General features: G+C 44.3%; 1 protein-coding gene across 1 annotated transcript in view; it reads right to left on the minus strand.

Moving 5' to 3' along the window:
* The window catches only part of LOC119646408 (pikachurin), a 590,540-nt gene that overhangs the window by 55,271 nt on the left and 516,833 nt on the right, over nt 1-18,436 (minus strand). Inside the window, exons 9-11 of the mRNA XM_038046853.1 lie at nt 10,684-10,820; nt 10,504-10,581; nt 10,250-10,389 (exon numbers count right to left, since the gene is read on the minus strand). Of these exons, the coding sequence (XP_037902781.1) occupies nt 10,250-10,389; nt 10,504-10,581; nt 10,684-10,820 (355 nt within the window). The remainder of the gene's footprint in view (nt 1-10,249; nt 10,390-10,503; nt 10,582-10,683; nt 10,821-18,436) is intronic.

The raw sequence follows: 18,436 nt of genomic DNA on the forward strand, positions 1-18,436 counted from the left end.
TCCCCTTCATCACTGTTTATTCAGATAAACCTTAATCATTGAAGTGCCGCTCAGAATTTACTTCAGCAGACCACGTACGAATCGGGGATGGAGGTTGTCATTATAAGTGAACGGTAAAGAAACCGTGACGGGTGCGTATAGATCATCGATTCGACTGGTGGGGCGGCGATATCATGTACATGCAAGTCAGGTAGTCAGCTACGCCCTACCAAGTTTGACACTGTCTGAATTCGAAGAAATCTTTGATAATCTTGTTCTCGACGTAAGGGGAGAAATTTATTAGTTATTAGAAGTTTTGGAGTAGATGGACATAGTTTTGGCTAACGAAGGTGTTTTAAAAAGGGTGGTCTGGCTCAGTTGAAGACCCGAGCTTTGTCAGCATTGCACTAACGTATGGTATGTCCTGCGGCGTCAGCGAACGCTGCACCCACAGCGATCACTAGGCAATATTTTTCGAGGCATGGGTGGAGTGGGGCCACAGGGAAAAGAACCATCATGCCGGAAACCGGAAATGATTTCAGGCTAGTCTGTAAAAACTTTGAATGAGTAGACCAGCATAGAGGTGCGGTTAGACCATTCTGATAAAGCAGGCGCCTCTACGGAAAGAGCCAGCTATGTGGTCCAATGCATCGCCAAAGCATATGATGCCCAGGAGGTGTTAAGGTAGAAGACCAAACTACTGGTAGAATTGTGATCTGGCCAGCCTTCGATCAGCCTATCATCAAAGAGTCATTGGAAAGACGAAACGGTGAGATTAATTATAATCCCATCCAGTTTCTAAGGGGGCATGGAGGATATCGCCAGTACCTGCACAGGTTCAAACTGGACACCTCAGCCGACTGTCCAAATTGCGATGGAGAGAGGACCTAGAGCATGTATTCTTCCACTGTCCAAGATTTGTGGAAGAAACGAGGGATCTAGAGGAGACTTTAGAGAATCCGAGAATGGTAGCACGTTAAGAGGATTGAAATTTGGTCAACTCAATGATCGCATCTATCCATCACAAACTGCGAAAAGGAGTGGAGGAGAGAAAAGCAAGGTTACGTGCACCACCTAAAGAAGAAAGGTGGCGGAGCTAGAATGAGCTGACTCTGCCCCGTTATGTAATATTTTATGGTGGTTCCACGGTGCAGTGGGGGAGGCAGGGTTTTTAGTGGGTAAAAAGCCCTGACGCTGGCGTGTCCAGGTCAGTATCTTTCGAAGATTTCCACAAGAAAAAAAAAGATTTCAAAGATTTCCGCAAGAAAAAACAAAACAAAAGAGAGTCGATGTGATTGTATGTAGATCTGATCATTGACTTCATCCGCTGCTGTCAACACCTTCCTGAGTAGTACTCAGTTGCTTCTTTACTTAAAAAGGCTAGTCAGTTTTTTGAATGATGTAACTAGGTAGGTTCAAAAGATTGATTTTCCTGCTTACTTGCAAATTTCCCGTGGTTGGTCTACAGCTGTCAGGATGACTTGCCGGTTCTTTATCGTTTCGTTGATAGGAAAATCGACCACAAGATTTCCAAACTATTCTACCCTCACCTAGATTTTCTAAGTAGTACCTGAATAGAGATTCGCGCAGTTTCATTAGGGGTTTCCTTAGTCCAATATGCCCTGTATTGTAGGTGGTATAAACATTCTTGGAACCATTTATTTCAGAATGTCTGGTGAAATCCCTTTAACTGTTGTCACTGTTCCTATAGGTCAAGCTGTGATCTATCGGCCTCAGGCAATGATTTTAATGGTCGTTTCTCTAAAAAGTGTCTTAGTGTTAATGCTTTGAGGTCTTCAAGATTGCTTGATAGTGGGACCAACGTCCTGAAATTTAATGAAGTCTCTATCTTGAATAGCAAAGTTAGCTGTCACTTAGCTGATTTCACAGAAGCTTTTTATAAACCTCCAAAATGCGAAGTTTCGACGGGAGTAAATCGTAAATTAATCACACCTTTTGTGAAACTGGAGGCCGACTTCCTTGATGTATTATGGTATTTCTTGATCCATTTAGCTTTTCTTCCCACAAAGTTAGTTCCAAGATCATGGTATATTGTGGAATAGCCGTGGGCAATCTTCTAGGTATACACTCATTTACTGCACCTGTCAAGGAATACTGTTCGTAAGGACTCTGGTATGGATTCGCCTCTCTTCATGAATTAAGTTTAATATACGCTGGAATGCATTTTCATGGTGCGGTGATATCTCAGTATAGAGGAATATTACACTATCGCATTAGCAAATATATAAACAGGAGCCTGTTTTGAGAACCAAAGGGTAATCTAATTGCATAGCAGGTGATATTCAAAAGCAGAAGAATTCTACTTCAGTATTTGGGTTTAGCGACTAGAAAAAATACGGGCCCTTTAAGGGCCTGCAAGGTTTTCAGTCAGAACGATCATTGTATTTTTCGAGCACTATTACTAGAAAGCTTCAAGCTCTTACTCGGGGTGCAGGCCAAATGCCCAAGGACGAGGTCATCAGCAAGTCAAAATTGCAGTGAATAGACATTAAGAGGGGTGAGGTTTTTGACTACGCCATATGATTTAATCCACTACCCCAAGATGATCGCTCCAGAAACACATAGTCCAGAAGGAAGAGTGTAATCTACTCGAGAAGTCCTGGAGAAAGCTGAAGCACATTTCTTCAAACTAGCAGTGATAGCTCCTAGGCGTGGGCGATGTACCTATTTAGGGTTCAATGGCAACCACAAATAAGGACCTTGTAACACGTTCGATAGATACCAAACATTAGGTTAGCATTGGTCATCTTTCCAAGTATTCTATGAAAAATAGTGGTACCGCAAAACGACTCTTTACTGTTCAAGTCAAATCTTTCTGAGGGCAAACAAGAAGGTTGCAGAAAAAGAGGGTCTCTTTAGCAGCTATTCAAACTTTTCCTCTGACATATGTATAGATAATTCTGGTACATCCACATTTGCATCAATTTATGATTAAGTTCTTTGTCGACGTAAGACCAGATACGTGTGGGTGAGTTTATCTAAAGGCGGATGCAGTGGGTATGACACACATCCTAGTGAACTAATCACTGGAAGCTAGTTTAGGGGTGGTATTTCGGTTCACAAAAATTCTAATACATTTTCAATAAACCCAAAAATAGCAACTCTCGTCACCATAATAAACTGTTTAGAGTGAAAACAGCTGAAAAGACAAGATGACACCAAAAATTTCATAGGTTTCACTTTACACATAGTCCGCTGGCATCATCATCTTCCCGAGACCTACATTACAGAAGACATCAAGTTTGACTTTCCAAAGATTAAATTAACATTTCATGCCAACGGCATCCAATTGCCTGTCCTGATTGTCTACTCCAACAACTCTCAGAGACATGTAGGCATGTTGTAATTTAGAGAGTAGTTCCTCACACTATATCCCCGGCTTATGTCTCCCACTTCAGGTTCAATTCTGGGCTGAAAACGGCCAAGAAACGAGAACGACCGGTTAAATATTTACGTGAACATTATCCTGCTTGGAGCAAATATTTTCTTAAAAGGACACACAAGGGTGGGCGTTAAACTAGAATCGATTTTCATCTGTTTTTGAAGCTGAAAAGTGAAGAGCAGGAGACCAAGTACTCATATCTGAGAGAATCTGAAAATCATTTCCGAGAAGGAGGCAATCATGGTGGATAGCTTTTCGTATGGGTGGAATGTTGCAGTACGAGGGCCAGGACATGAAGGAATCTAGAAAATGAGCTTTGGTTTTCCGGGAATTATCGGCAGTATCTGCTTTCAGAAGGGAACAGCAGTCAAGTTTCGTTATTCTTTGATTATTTTGGCTGTTGTTTAATTAAGTTAGTTTCCAAAAACTTCAAGGAGCATCAATGGATGCTGTTTCTTTGCTGACGCCATTCGACACCTTGAAATTCTTGGTCCAGGCTGCCGGGGTAATTGGAGGAAGTTCGATTCCAGGAATATTAAGTGGATACACGTTCACTTCTTTGATGTGTTTGTGTATTCGAATTAATTTTTTCTTTCTCTCATTTAAGATGGATTCAAAAAGTCGATGCCACGTGCATAGATACTTAACTTAGATTGTCTTAGCTAATAACGTGGATCACTGTCGTTGGGATGAGTCTCCGTTTTGTAGTTTCTGGCGTGAGTTTTGACGTGAGAATACTTTCATCTCTTCTCTAAATGGTTATTAGAAATTAGGATTTAATAATCCAACGTTTGTTGTCTAAATGTTAAGTTAATGCAGAAAGAGGATCTAGCATCTAAAAGTATCTACTCAACGATGTGAGCAGTAATGACATGGAAGGTTTCAGAGCCTAGTATACACCATGAAGGAGATAGACTATGTGAGGGGCAGCTCTAATTCATCCTTATTTGAAGTCCTCAGTGAAGATATGGAAGGAAGAGGGCATGTACACAGTCAGTCTCCTTAGAGATCCATGGCCTTTTTTAAACAGGTTGGTAGAAAAGGGAAAGGAAATCTTCTAGCAAACGCAAGCATTACGCTATACTATTGGCACTAAGAATCCGAATTTGGACCTTGAAAATTATTACCTAGTACCGATACCTGAAGAGATGAATGGGAGACAAGGTCCTTGGTTAGCAATCTGATAACATTGTATACTTGAAAATGGAATCGGGACAGGCGTATTATAGGGGAAGCCAAGAGACGCTAACAGGCACTGATCAATTGAAAACTTTTTTGGGGAGGCGGGTCATTTTGATGTGGCACGTTCGCATGGTAGCCCGACATGTAGCCATTTTTTGAATGTGTAGAACAAAGGAGTTCCTGACGTAGGCTTGGTTTTTTCCAGGCTCTGTTACTTCTGGGGAACTTGTATTTTCGCTTATTCTAAAATCTTGAGAAATTATAATAAGTTGCTTCCCTGCAAAGAGGGCCTTGAGTGCAAAAGTAGAAGAGATATCTGCGTATCCGCTGCTCCCTTAGCTAAGATAGGTATGAGAAAACACCTTGAAATTTTGGGCAACAGGGAGCAAAATGTCCGCTCTGGATTCTTCTATTCCGACCTGGAGTGCGATGCATTCCAAAGAAACCAGTAGATGTTGAGGCAACTGGTGATTAGGCGAAATATCATGTGCTCCATCGAGGTAAAATTTTAGAGAATTTAAGAGCGACGTCCTTCATGCTGTCTTGGTTCAAGGACCTGGAGAGGTTCAATTGACTCTGTTACGTTTTAACAAATACACCGACCACGTGTATTCAAGCTGCTTGCTCTTACTTCGAACCATAAACCTTGAATAAAATGCTGTGTGGAAAGAGGTCGGGAGAATTGGAATAATGATACATACATATATGCCAGTAAAACCAAGGTTGCTAGTCTTTTTTTTTGTTCGTACAAGGAGGTGGAAAATCTTAGGAAGACACGTCCGCCCCAGCTCCGCCGCACAAACGCCGGAGCTACACTGGGCGCATGTGGGATTCGCAACCACTAAAACCACCACCCGTCTCTCCAGCCTCAGCAACCATCTAGGTATTACTTGGCGGGGTAGGTTCGCCCTTAGGCACTCATGCTTCTCCTTCTTTCGGCTTTCCTCCTTCAGCAGCTTCTCCTATACCAGCGAAGCCAAGTCTCCTTGCACTTCAGTATCTTCGCAACTAAGTTTTCCGGGTTCGCGCTCCTGTCCAACACTTGGTTTAGACTCCTCCTATCCATTGCGAATCTTGGGCAGTGAAACATCACATGCTTTGGATCCTCCCGTATGTCACCGCATCAATTCGGAGAATCATCTAACCCAAAGCGGTGCAGACCCTGCGTGTAGCAACCACCGTGTCCCGTGAGGAACTGGGTAATGTGGTAAGTGGTCTCCACATGTTTCCGCTCAAGCCACACTCTAATGTTGGGAATGGACCTGTGCGTAAACCGATTCTTCGTAGACTCGTCCTATTTGCGTTGCACAGATCATACGACGGTGACCTTACCGTATTTCCACGCTCTGGGTGCCCCTCCATACGTCATTTCTTTAGCCAGAATGTCGACAGGGATCATGCCTACCGCCACCAATAATGCCTCATCTGATGTGGTTCTAAAAGCACTGTAAACCTTCAAAGCCATCAGTCGGTCAATCGAGTTCACCTGCTTCCGTCCCTGAGAGTTTGCAAGCGCCTCTACCCACACAGGTGACATATTCCAGCAATGCTCCGGCCCACCGATATTCGGCAACATTTTTGTAAGTGTCGCGATTGTACTGGCTGCCTTTTGGGATGCATATTCTATGTGTTCTCTAAAGATCAATTTGGTGCAATTATTATTATTAATTATTCGATAGCTGGCCTTGAGACGAACGTATATCACCGACTTCCACTTTCACAGTATTATTTTTCTCGCAGTTCTTTATGAAGACCGCTTCCATTTTCACGTCCAAGGTCAGCCCGACTCTTTCAAGCCAGGAGTTTATGGCTATTACTGTTTCCATCGTGTAGACCTCCACACCTTCTGGGTGTTTTGCTGTAACAACCACAGCTAGGTCATCAGCAAATTCGACAATTGAAGTCCCCTTTGGGACAGGAAGAGCAAGCACCCCATTAAACATGATACTCCACTGCAGGGGACTGAGTACCGATCCCTGTGGTACCTCATCTATGACGATGTACTGTTTTGGGTCCTCATCCGTTCCGTACGAGAGAGCCCTCTCTGAAAGGTAGTTTTCCACCAAATTCGCTAAATACCCGACTCTCTCCAATCTTCCCCATTGTATCCAGCAGGCAGATAGAAAGATTCGTTCCTGGGTTTCCAGGTGGCTTGCGAGATTTCAGAAGCAACATGAACTTTTGTTTTTCCACCGGAAAGGGAATATTCCTTGTGCCAGTTTCAAAGTTGGATTAGAAATGCCATCTAAACCTTGGGCCTTGTTGTCACCGATCTTACCACATATCTCGCGTAGCTCATCTACAGTCACTGGAGGTATTTTGCCCTCATTTAGCTGGATAACCTTCCCCTATTTTCGTGGTGAGGGAACAGAATGGTAACAATCTGTTTCAGGAGGCGCGGAGAGGTCACTTGGATTGATCTCCGCAGCCTTTTCATTACCAATCTGTAGACCATGTCGTGGTCCTCTGCATGGCTTCTTTTAGGCGGCGAAGCAGTTGCCTCTGTGCCCCTTCTCAGCCGTCGCCAACGAGCTTTCCTCTGAGCCTCTGGCAAAGCCTCCTTGTCCGGACACATGCGGCTCGCAAACTGGCGATTTCATTGTTCCACCAGTATTTGGTTTGCCTACTTGGGCGCCGCATGGTTCCGTCATCCATCGGGCGATTTGGGTTGCTTTTTGTCTAGCCGTACCATTTAGGATATGATGGGTTTGAGCGCCGCTGAAAACGTGTACCCCTCAAAATCTATCGATGTTCAGCCGAGCCATCCACCCGGCATTTTGCGAGAACTCTTTTTCTAGCTCGATCCACTCTTGATTTCCATGCAGATTGCCTGGTTGTCGTTGTGAGTATTAGCTTTACTGGCATGCCAAGCGACTCTATTGGCTAAAGCGGCACTCACGTATGTCGGGTCCAGTATATACCCCAGGTCCTTTCCCAGGAAAATGTATGAGGTCCCAATACTCCATTCCAACTCCTCGAATACCTCGAGTAGAACACGACCTCTTACATTCATTGTTAGACTGCCCCATTCAAGAGCCCACGCATTAAAATCGCCAACGCCCTCTTGCATTCAAAATCAGAGCGGCAAGCATCTGCTCATATTCGCCAAATGTAGCGCTGGGTAGAGCATAGCAGCTGTAGATGTGGACGCCTTTCATTTTCGCTCTGATGCAGTCCTCCTCCGGGTGCTCCATTATTTCCTCGAAGGCTTGTTCTTCACAAGCCCATAGCACTGCTTGGCTCGTTTGGTCTTTGACTCAAATGCTATCAAGTGACCCACTAATTATGGTCACGTCGATGTTTTTATCGCGGATGGTTTGCGAGGGTAGATCCTGCGCTTCCTCGCAATGGTTGAGACTGATTTACATCAACCTTCTCTGTGATTTGTCTTAAGGGCTCTTCTGTGTTCCAGGCACCTGCTGCCGCCTGAAATGTGCCAATGATCCACACCCTCCATCCCTTTGCACAGTAGGTCATTTGGGTCAGCTCCGCAGTCCTTGCTGATATGCCCTTCCACCTCTCATTTCCTGGATTGCTTCGGCCTGTCATTTGGACTAGTGTTGCCTTCGCAATGTGACCGAAGCCAAGGCATCTAAAGCATCGCTTCGACGCCACCTGCTCCCTAAGACGACATATAACCCAGCCTATTTTCACTCTCCCTGCTGCTAACAGATTTAGTGCTCCACTGTTAGGCTGATGATAGAGATTTGTATTCCTTCAATTTTTCTCTGCGTTTTCATCACTGACTTTTGTGATTCGACATGATCGGACTACTTCTCCAACGCTTTGCGTATCTCCTCCTTCTTAGTGATTTTATATCTTTGCAGATTACAGTGATCTCCGGCCTACTAGCCCTCATGTCAGTTTCTTGTCTTAACGACTTCCCGATTTGGCTCAGGAATTTGCCTGCAGTTACGTCCTTGGATTTCTTGAGCTACAACGTAAGATCTCGCTTCTGGGACAGTCTAATGCGCCTGACATTGTCCCCCAAGTTGGTGATTTGGGGGTTTGCTTCCATTCTCCTGAGAATGCCAGTATATGACGCTTTACCTTGTTTGGAAATGATAGTCACCTCCGGTCTTATCTTCCTCCGATCGTTTCTTTTCCGCGGTTCCGCTTTCTTCTAGGCTGTCGCATCAACCTTTGAAGGTCCGGTCTCCTTTCTCGAGGTCGCCTTTGCAATAGTCTCGCTGGTAGCTTCAGTCATAGTCCTCATGTGCTCCGCCTTTTTAGGAGTTGAATACTTTTTTTTCCAGATTTGCTGGTCTGTTGAGTCGTTCAGCTTTTCGCGCAGCTTCTCCCTGGTGTCTCCCTTTTCGTATTTTGAACAGGTATTGCTTGAGTCGCGTGGTTCACTTTTTCATTCAACGCCCCCTCTTTCGCTCTGGGCCTTGCTGTACGCTAAATAGATGCTTCTTATCATGGCGTTTATATTTTGGTGAATGCTCCTGCACTTCTTTATGAATTCACACAACTCCATGACCTTTTTATCCTGGCCGCTCCTGGCTGATCGTTGCGTGAAACATCGATCGGGTGATTCGGCAACAAGGATTTTTCCTCATCGAAGACTCCCGCTATACACTTTCCACTGGAGGTAGCGATCGCGGGTTCTTATGCCTGTTTAGGAGGGGATCTGTGGCGAATCGAACTTCTTCTGAACGGGTCCGTCGATTAAACTCGTTCCAGTCCCTCCTGTACGCTTGTAACATCAGATACCACAGTAGCCAAAGTTGCCACTACTGAGGCACTACGCTCGTTGGATATCTACTGCCGGGAGCCTGCTTGACTACTCCTAAAAACCGCCGGCATGACTATAATTCCAGCAAGATTCCCGCAGTGCAGTAAGGGCTTAGGGTCTACAATTTTGACATCCTGACGATTCAAGTTGATGTGGCTTGCGAGCACGTGACACTTTGGTCTTAGTAAATAAGATACTGTGGGGAACTAGAGGAGAAACCTGAAGCTGGAGGCTAAGTAAAAGATGAACAATGGGCCTAAAATATGGAACCTAAATTCTTGGAGCTGGGGCTCTCAACAGTCTCTTATCCCAACCTGTATCACAAAGTTTCATGCACGTTTATTTAGGATTTGCAGGTGATACTTCGAGGAGCCAAATGCCGTCTTGTTTTTGCCGTGCCAATACACTGATTATAGTCCATGAAGATGAAGTTTGTAACATGTATATCATGGTGTAAACAACCTTAGTCCTGATGAGATTTAATGTGGTTAGAAATCGGGGTTCAGTGCTTCTTCTACCCAACTCTTCATCAGGGATGAGCTAGTACCCCCATTTTCTGACTCCTGCCAATCTTTTCTGATATAAATTGAAAACTTTTGTCAGGAAGAGCAGGCAATCCATCAAGAAATTGATCCTGTACCGGGAGTAATGGCCATGAAGTCTACATTCTATATAAAGCACTTCAATGCTATATTTGTCTTTTCTGGAATCATGAATTTTAATTAACGGCAGCCTTTCTAAAAATGTCTAAAAGACGTTGATAGAAATCATGCCAATCGGACTCGACGTCCTTCGAATGTTTACAGAAACGAATGTAGCTTGTTGCTGTGATGTTCAAGGTCCGACCGCTTAATTTAATTGAAAAATGTGTACACAGGGATCAGTGTTTATCCACCAATTTCTGGGGTAGAGATTGCAAACACAAAGTGATAAAATAGAATACCTACCTCACGAATGCCAGTCCACTCCCCAAATCGAACGAGAATTCCACGAATCCGTCTTTCAATGATAAAGCTATAAAATCACCGGAGTCCTCGTGTCCACTGTAGAGTAAAAGGCCGTCTCCCCGATGTGCCTTGATTATCATCTACGCAGGGAAAAATTTGGATGTTTGGGATTCAAATTAGATTTTAATTACAAGGACGGTATCTCTTAAATAGGGAGAAAAACAATTTGAATTGGCTGAATCAACAGGACTTACCTCTATTTCCAACCAAATTAGGGCGCTATCTCCGAGCGGTGCGTATCGCAAGTACGACGACCCATTAAAAGATGGAACCTTCAAATTAATTAATTAGTTAAGTATGATGGCGAGGCACTTTTCAATACGACCGTAAATTCGTTGGCTTTCGTTTTTTAATCATCCCAATTGTAAACTCACCTGCAAATCTAATCGCATTTCGCACAGGTCGCCGCCATAGCCTAGCGGGCATAGGCACACCGCTCCTTGATCCGATGGCAAACACTTCCCTCCATGCTGGCAAGGATACTTAACACACTTGTCCGTGGTACAATCCTCTGAAAATCGAAGGAAGAGAGACATGAAAGGTTGGAAGGTGGAAAAAACAAGCGAAAATAAAAATAATTTATTGTATGTTTGCAGGACCTTTCCGAGTTCTGACCGAAAGGGAAAGATTACCATTACGGCCGAAAGGATACCAGGAAAATGGAAAAAAAAACATTCAGGTCAAAGCACGCGCAATCTAAATCAGAAACAGATTCAAATGTTCAGATTCTTTGAAGACTGAAAGTTGGACGATGGAAAAATAAATTAATATGATTTTGCCTCAGATTGCCAGGATCTATCCAAGTAAGTTTTTAAGTTAGTATTTAACTTTGAGGGAGTCCTGTTTGTTTTAGCATTTAGTGAGAACTTCTTGGTTAGGAACCGTTTGATCTTAATTTGACTTAAACTCCTTCCTTCAAGCGAAGAGTGAAAGTGTAATATTTACTTGTGAAATTGCTGGAACTTTATTATTCACAGAGGCTCTCGGAAGTTACTATTTGTTGTATTTATTGGTTGTAATTATTCCCTAAAATTACGTCTAATTTCCTTGAATTGCGCAATGAGTAAAAGTCATTGTTAACACAACCTGAAAACTTTGTTTAACTTTCTTTTGGAGTCATTGAGATACTGTGCTCTGTATTTCCTTAAAATCGGTTCAATGTCCTTTTTTGGGGAGGATACTGACTCCCGGAGAATACCTACCATTTTCACCTGTGCTGACTCCGGATGTTTAGAGGTATTGGCAAACATCGGTGCATGCGCGCCTCGTGGACAGTGAAGTGTCTGGGGAGACCACCTGTCAAATTTCCAGCAGACGGTCGCAGACGGTTTCCTCGTGACTACCGTCTCTAAGCTAGCAGCTACAGTGGGAGCTTTGCGTTTCGGAGGTAGTCCCGAACTCCTAGGCCGTCCACCACCCGAAAAGCAAGATCGAATAGTCGCGCCTCGGAGACGTCAACGAGCCCAGCAATTTGCTGGTATCCCCACACCTTTGTCGACAAAGCACAGAAGTGTACCAGCCGTGCAAGTTCTTGGCTTCAAAAAAGTGAACTCCTTACAAGCTCCAGCAGCGGTTACGCAGAACGCAGCTCCACGCCACTTAACAATATACGATCCCTTGAGCAAGCTCCATTACCTGGTCGACATAGGTGCAGATGTCTTAGTTCTCCCGGTACCGCGGAATCACAAACTAATTCCGCAATAACTGAAACTAGCGGCGGCAAATTCCTCAACCATACTTACGGCTACAAGCAGGAAGATGTAAGTCTAGGATTTCAACGAACGTTCCCATGGTGTTTTGTTATAGCGGGCATCAGCAATCCTATATTAGGCGCTGACTTTCTAGGCCACTATGTATTGCTAGTGGATCTGCAGAATAGAAAACGTAACCTCACTCACGTCCTCAGGAAAACTTGCCACATGCTCTACTGTCATTCTTTCAATCATTTTTGAAGAAGTAGCAGACCCTGGCATTCGCCCGCTTCTTCAAAAATACAGCAACATAACTACCGAAAGTATTCTCTTTCAGCCGGCTAAGCACGATGTACAGCACCACATCTGGTTCCAGACTAGCTCTCTAATGACAGGGAGGTACCGACGTCTATGCCATACCACTCTGCCACGACTTTGCGCTCTGCGCTAACTGCCGTATTTTCGCGACCTTTTTTCTGGAGCTGGGTAAGTGAATGCGTTTATGAACAGAGTGTTGAACTCCTGCAACGCTGTTGGACTACTAACTAAACACCTTCCTGTCATCAGAGAACTAGTCTGGAACCGTTCGACACATTATTTCGGGCTATCTTCCCCGGCTTTTTGGAGCCTTTAAGTCAGGGAATCCTTTCACCAACTGGAGAGGAGGGGAGGAAGGCAGTTGTTAGTTCAGGGAACCCCTTCTCACTTGGTCGCTCTGCCGGTCGAGTTCAATCTTCTTCGCAATAAGAAGAACCCGAACATAATGCGCAACACGACCCCAGCTGACAACGCTCTTTAGCATCTCTCTGACAATGTTGTCTGGAGAGAGCTCCTCTGTGTCTGCGTAAAGCTGCTGGCGAAAGCCGTTCAACATTTCATAAGAGAAAAAGGTGTGTGTTCAGCGTCGTTCGCCACTTTATAGTAGAACACACAATTAGGTGATCGCCCCTTTCCAATCCTGTGCAGGGTAAGGATGAAAGCCTCCATGCCCATTTAGAAGTTGGAAAAGGAAGTAATCAATCTCACCGTACGTTCGATTCAGCCACGGGTCTAGATAGCTTTACGTTCTTTGGCAAGGAGGGCAACGGGGATCACTACCGTGATCACTATCACGTCGATTTGAACACAGTGCGATAAGCAGAGCTCACTCGCACAGTTCCCCGTCTCTGTAATTAAGCAAGGCGCTCACGATACGTCAAGAGTATCAGCTCATACCTCCACGCTATAGAGCAGAACCGACTGCGTTGTTCCTATTAGGAGACGCCTCTTGGTAGGCCCCCAACCTTCGCGATTAGCCGACTCAAGGCTGAGACTCCAGCTGCAGCCCTGTCCGCTGCTGTTTTGATTTGCTCGAAGAAGCTTATTTTCGAGTGGAACATTAAACTTCTTCTTGGCTTCTAGAGATTTATTGGAGCTGTATTTCCTTCAGTCCTGTATTTTGATACCAAAAGAAAGAAGGCGTGTTTGTGGGTCTGTGAAGGATTTTTAGTTACTCTCTACTTAAAGACGAGCGTGGAAAGGTTGCTCTTCAGCAAATCTCGGTTCATCCATCTTGGGTGTTACTCTGTGAACTAGCTGTTAACGAGGTAATTAACACGGTTGAGCGGACCTTAGTTACCTTTCTTGGTATAGATTCTAGAGGGCACTTTGGCCAAGGTACGACTGCGAGATGTAAGGTACAGATTATGTATTGCGGAGTTATGACACAGTATTTTTTTACCAAGGATAGACCAAGGAGTTAGAGGGGGAATATTCTGGGATGCACACAGCATATTTCAAGTGGAAATATTGATGATACTACAGACCAGTCAGTGGCTGGAATATGATCCGAGCCTCAAGCCTAACAAACCAAACCATTTTCATGCTCTTGTATTCAGTGGCGACATCTGCCAAGCTGGTGGGGCAGTTTAGAGATGCTCTGGACAGTCTGGATGATACGCTTAAAGTCATCTTCCTCTGGTTTCTCGGTTATTGGAACACAAAGGGGATTGAGCATTCCCGGCGGACAAAGATCTCGAGTTATAGAGTGAACATCTGGATCGGCTAGACTCTGCTAGATTTGAGCTTCGGACATTAGCCATGGTCTCTTTTCTATCCTCCACAATGTTTGGGCACTGGGGTAATAAGTGAATTGTCGTGCCTAAATCTATACCTCTGTTGGTAAACTCCGTGTCCGTTCAAAAGCTGCGTTAGATCGAAGCTTACTTTGCCGTGATTTTGTTCGATCCATCATCAATTTCTTAGTTCAAAGAATTGCCTGCAAGCTGGTCGCTACAAAGTTCGACCTCAATTTTTTTCGCAAAAAAACCTTAATGTAATACGCCGCACGGTTCCACGAGCTAGGGTTTCCTGTGTCAACAGAATTGCAAACGAATTCCATCCCATAGGAGAAAAAGAGTTATGATTGATTATGATTGCCCTGAAAACCTTCATGCCCGTTTAAAAATTGGGTGACGAAACAATCTAACAATCTCAACATGATTTGGTACGGCCATGAACCTAAGTTTCTTGTTTTTTAGCTCGTTTTTCCATAAGAGTTGCCACTCATTCATTGTATCTCGCTGTTCTTTACGAGCAATGACCCCATTGAGCTCTTTCTCTTGCGCTAGTAGATGGTCTTACATTTGCTAAAAACGAGAACTATGAGGATCGCTGTGTGATTATCACTACTGTCGGCTCTGAAACAGTGCCATACGTAGTCACTGCTCTTAAAGGTCCCTTATCCCAGACGCTTGCGATAAACCTTGTTGCTAAGGATATTAGCCTATAACTCAGCGTCGTTGAGCAAACCTTATAAGACCTAGGGGAGGGATTCCCTTTTGAGTTCTCCATCCGCTTACCCATCGCAATGCTAAGTCTGTTTTGCGCCTGTTCAGCAGTACGTCCGGCAAATAATCCTGCAACATTATCTGGATAACCGAACAGGTGCGATTCTTTTGATATGTTTTATCTTGGCAGACTACCGTAAAAAGCTTTCCAGAGTTCCGGCCTCTCTTCGAAGTAATCTCCATTTTTCTCTGGCCCTCCAGCGAATCATAAAACCAAAGCCTCTTAGATAATCCCTTAATATCCGCAAAAGGTAGCCTAGCGTTTGGAAATAATTTTGTAGTGTGGCTAAAAATATGTTATTTGCCCAAGTTACATAATTGAAGGCATTTCCGATGTCATATATTGGGAGAGGAACTGACGGTTGAGATTGACGGTTGAACGGTTCAGCTCGATGATTCGAATTTACTAACTCCTTGACAGTATCCACTGTGAATATTCTTGGTCTCGACAAGAACCCCTTAAAGGTAAGTTCCCTACAGCACGCATCGCTTCGGAGGGTCTACTCCTAATGATTTTCTCAAGCACTCTTCGGGCTCTGAGAAGCGTACAGTGGCCGTAATGCAGATGATAGTTGAAGGTCAGCGTTGCCTTTGATGATCAGCGCGAGACATCCCAGCTTATACCGATAAGGGTAAATGTGCCTTTCAGACAAGCGTTGAATGCGCCATTGGTGAAACATTAGTTTGAATACCTCCGCCGAGATACCGTCGGGCCTGATGTCCTCTTCAAGACTACTTTCAAGAAGAAATGTGGTCATTCTTCGGCGCTTTACACGCTGCTGATATCAACCGAACAAGCCCCGCTGGCTCAGACTCTGGTTTTATTTATTGCCCTTTGGAGTCTCCTTTTATCTGATTTGCACTCAGTGGAGCTTATGATACTCAAATGACTTTCGATTTTGTCAAGCGGAGAGGAAACTCATCAGACGCCCTGTTGTCAATTCGACGTCAATTGAAGGACTAAAAACCACAGCGGTCACAGGACCCCCTCAATGCTAAACAAAAATGTAGTCTTGACTCGACCGGATTACTCCTGAACTTATATTGGCGTTTATCGTGCAATATAATTGGGAACCATATAGTAATAAACAAATTTATATAAAGCGAATCATTTCAATCATGCTCCTCCCAGGACATGGGTGAGGCAGCGTTTGATGAGGAAATTGTAATTTTCAAAACTGGGTAGTAAGCCAAAAGTGGAGGGACTTGTGGATCACAACCAGAATGAGAAATTCCTTCCCAATTGGGCTGACCCGTCATCAAGTGGATGCTAGACTCAAGACCTCCTCAATCTCCAAACAAGGACGTGCTTTGACACTCTCTCCGTAGTTTTGCAGCATTGCTGTCCACCAATTCATAGGCTTGTCATGGCTGGGTGCCCTCCGAGGCATGGAAGTTATGCAGTCTGTCGTTTTGTTTCTAATTGAATTTGAGTCAGCTTCAACTGTAGTTCCTCAATCTCTCTTCCCGGAAGGTCTTCCACTGCTTTCTATTTCTTCCAAGAACTTTGGCGAATCGGCGAGAGATAGCGTGAACCACTTCGAATGCGATGCATTAATGGTCGAGAAGTCTTCCGGAACTCGCCACTTCTTCACAGACAACACCGGTGATTCCACGTGAAGGTTATACTTCTTCCAAACTGTGAACCCCGTTCCCGATATCATTTCCAGGATCCTTTTCCTTCTGGAGTCTGGGTGAGGAAAAGTAATCTCCTCCAACCAGAATCTGCGTGTTCAGGATGGTAACCACATCCATGCATCAAAACTCCCGCATTGTGTCATTCTTTGTTAGATGGGTGTTGGAAAACTTTATTCGTAAATACCGATATGAAAGAGCTACCTCATCGGCCTTAGTTCCGTCATGGAGACATGACACCACCCCGAGTTTACAGTGTATTCTGGGTTCTCACCAGAAACGTCTCGATCGCAGCAGAGAAACCAAATCTGGTTTTTGGTACACGCCTTCACTTTCTGATCTACTTGTTCACATCTGTTTCATACTATCGCCCGTTTTCGTTGCAGAACGTTACCCTTATTCGCATTTTCATGCAACCCCGCCAATTCTAATTTTCCCGAGAAGTTATCTCGTTCAGAGCCGAGAAGCCGTAGGAATAATGCCCTCCCGGGCAGAGCACATAGACTTTAAGCTAGAAACCAATGTCTTCTCTTGTAGCAGGTCCTTGGTCGCTTCATAGAACGGACCACCTAATTCAATGAGGGCGTCGCTACTGCTCAGCTTCCACATGGAGACAGGTTTCCTTTACTGTGCTCAGGCTTGATCTTCTAGTCGAGTTTGACGATCATTTCCACAAATGTTTTGCTTTTTGTCTGGGGGGGGGGGGGCTTTTATCGATGCATTTGGTTATTCCTTCTTATTCTGCTTCGTCTTCTTTTTTCGTGCCCTGGAGACTACACTGGATGAAGATGAAGCCTTCTTTAGACGCGTCTTTTTCCTTTCGACATCATTTGGGGGTAAGCAGTGAAAATTGCCTGCAAGCTTGTATCCTCTCATGTTAAAGATACAGATAGATTTCCGGGCCTTAGTAGATACGGAGATCTAAGGATTAATGGACTTCTGACCCAAAGGGATATAAAACGCCCAGAACTTTGCGTTGCTCAGCGAAAAAGAAGACTGAAAGAAAAATACCTTAAGTTCAAGTCAGACCAAAGCGAGTAGTCGAGCTTGGGGAATACAGAAGAGGTCCAAACAGAACTCTAGGAGGGCACCAGTGGAAAAGTATACTACATTTCAAATCTAAGTGTGATTCGGCGGCAAATCACTTCAACAAAGATATGAGACGTGTTTAATGTGTCCAGTTCGATTTTAAATGGAGTCGGTTTAAAAAAGGGAATCCACCAGGGGACCATGATGTAAAGTCATACTTTCGACATTTCCACAAGAATAGGCCGGTTTAAATGTGTGTATTCTAGCGACATCACTAAAATGGATCGACCGATACAGATACAAATGTACAGAGGTTCAGATAAGAGTCAGGATCTAATAGAGGAAAAGTTTTGAGGAACCCACTAAGGAGTATTTCCTGGAAAATGTGATTTAAGGGTTTAATTGTGAACCCTGGTCGTCTGCACGCTTCACCAGTAGCTGCATTATCAAAAATACCTTTTATATGGATAACCTGTTCCACGGGATCCATAGTGCAACCGAGGTGTAGGACACTGCTCGCAAAATCAAGGGGACGTTAAGGAAGGATACATTTCCATTAACAAAGTGGGCATTTAACAGGAAAGCGATTCTGCAGCACGATGACGAGTGTCAGCAAACTGGGTCTCATGTTGAACTGGCGAAAGCAGAGAAGGACATCTACATCCTTGGTTTGCATTATAACCCTAAAGAAGACTGCTTCCTCTATAGCATTCATCTAAACGTGAATATCGGAAACAGAACAAGAAGAGTGCGCAGTATATTCGCTTCTATTTTCGATTCATCCAAGGATGAAACGTAGAAGGGTAAATGAGGTGCGGATTCCACGCTGGACTGGGCATAGCGCCGAGGGTGAGGAGGTGGAACTCCAAAGGTTTAGAGATGCATCGAATAAATGAATGGCTATGCAGCGGTCATGTATAGTGGGTCGAAAACTAGCGAAGCTT

Source organism: Hermetia illucens, chromosome 1 (genome assembly GCF_905115235.1).
Source record: "Hermetia illucens chromosome 1, iHerIll2.2.curated.20191125, whole genome shotgun sequence".
Classification (NCBI taxonomy): domain Eukaryota; kingdom Metazoa; phylum Arthropoda; class Insecta; order Diptera; family Stratiomyidae; genus Hermetia; species Hermetia illucens.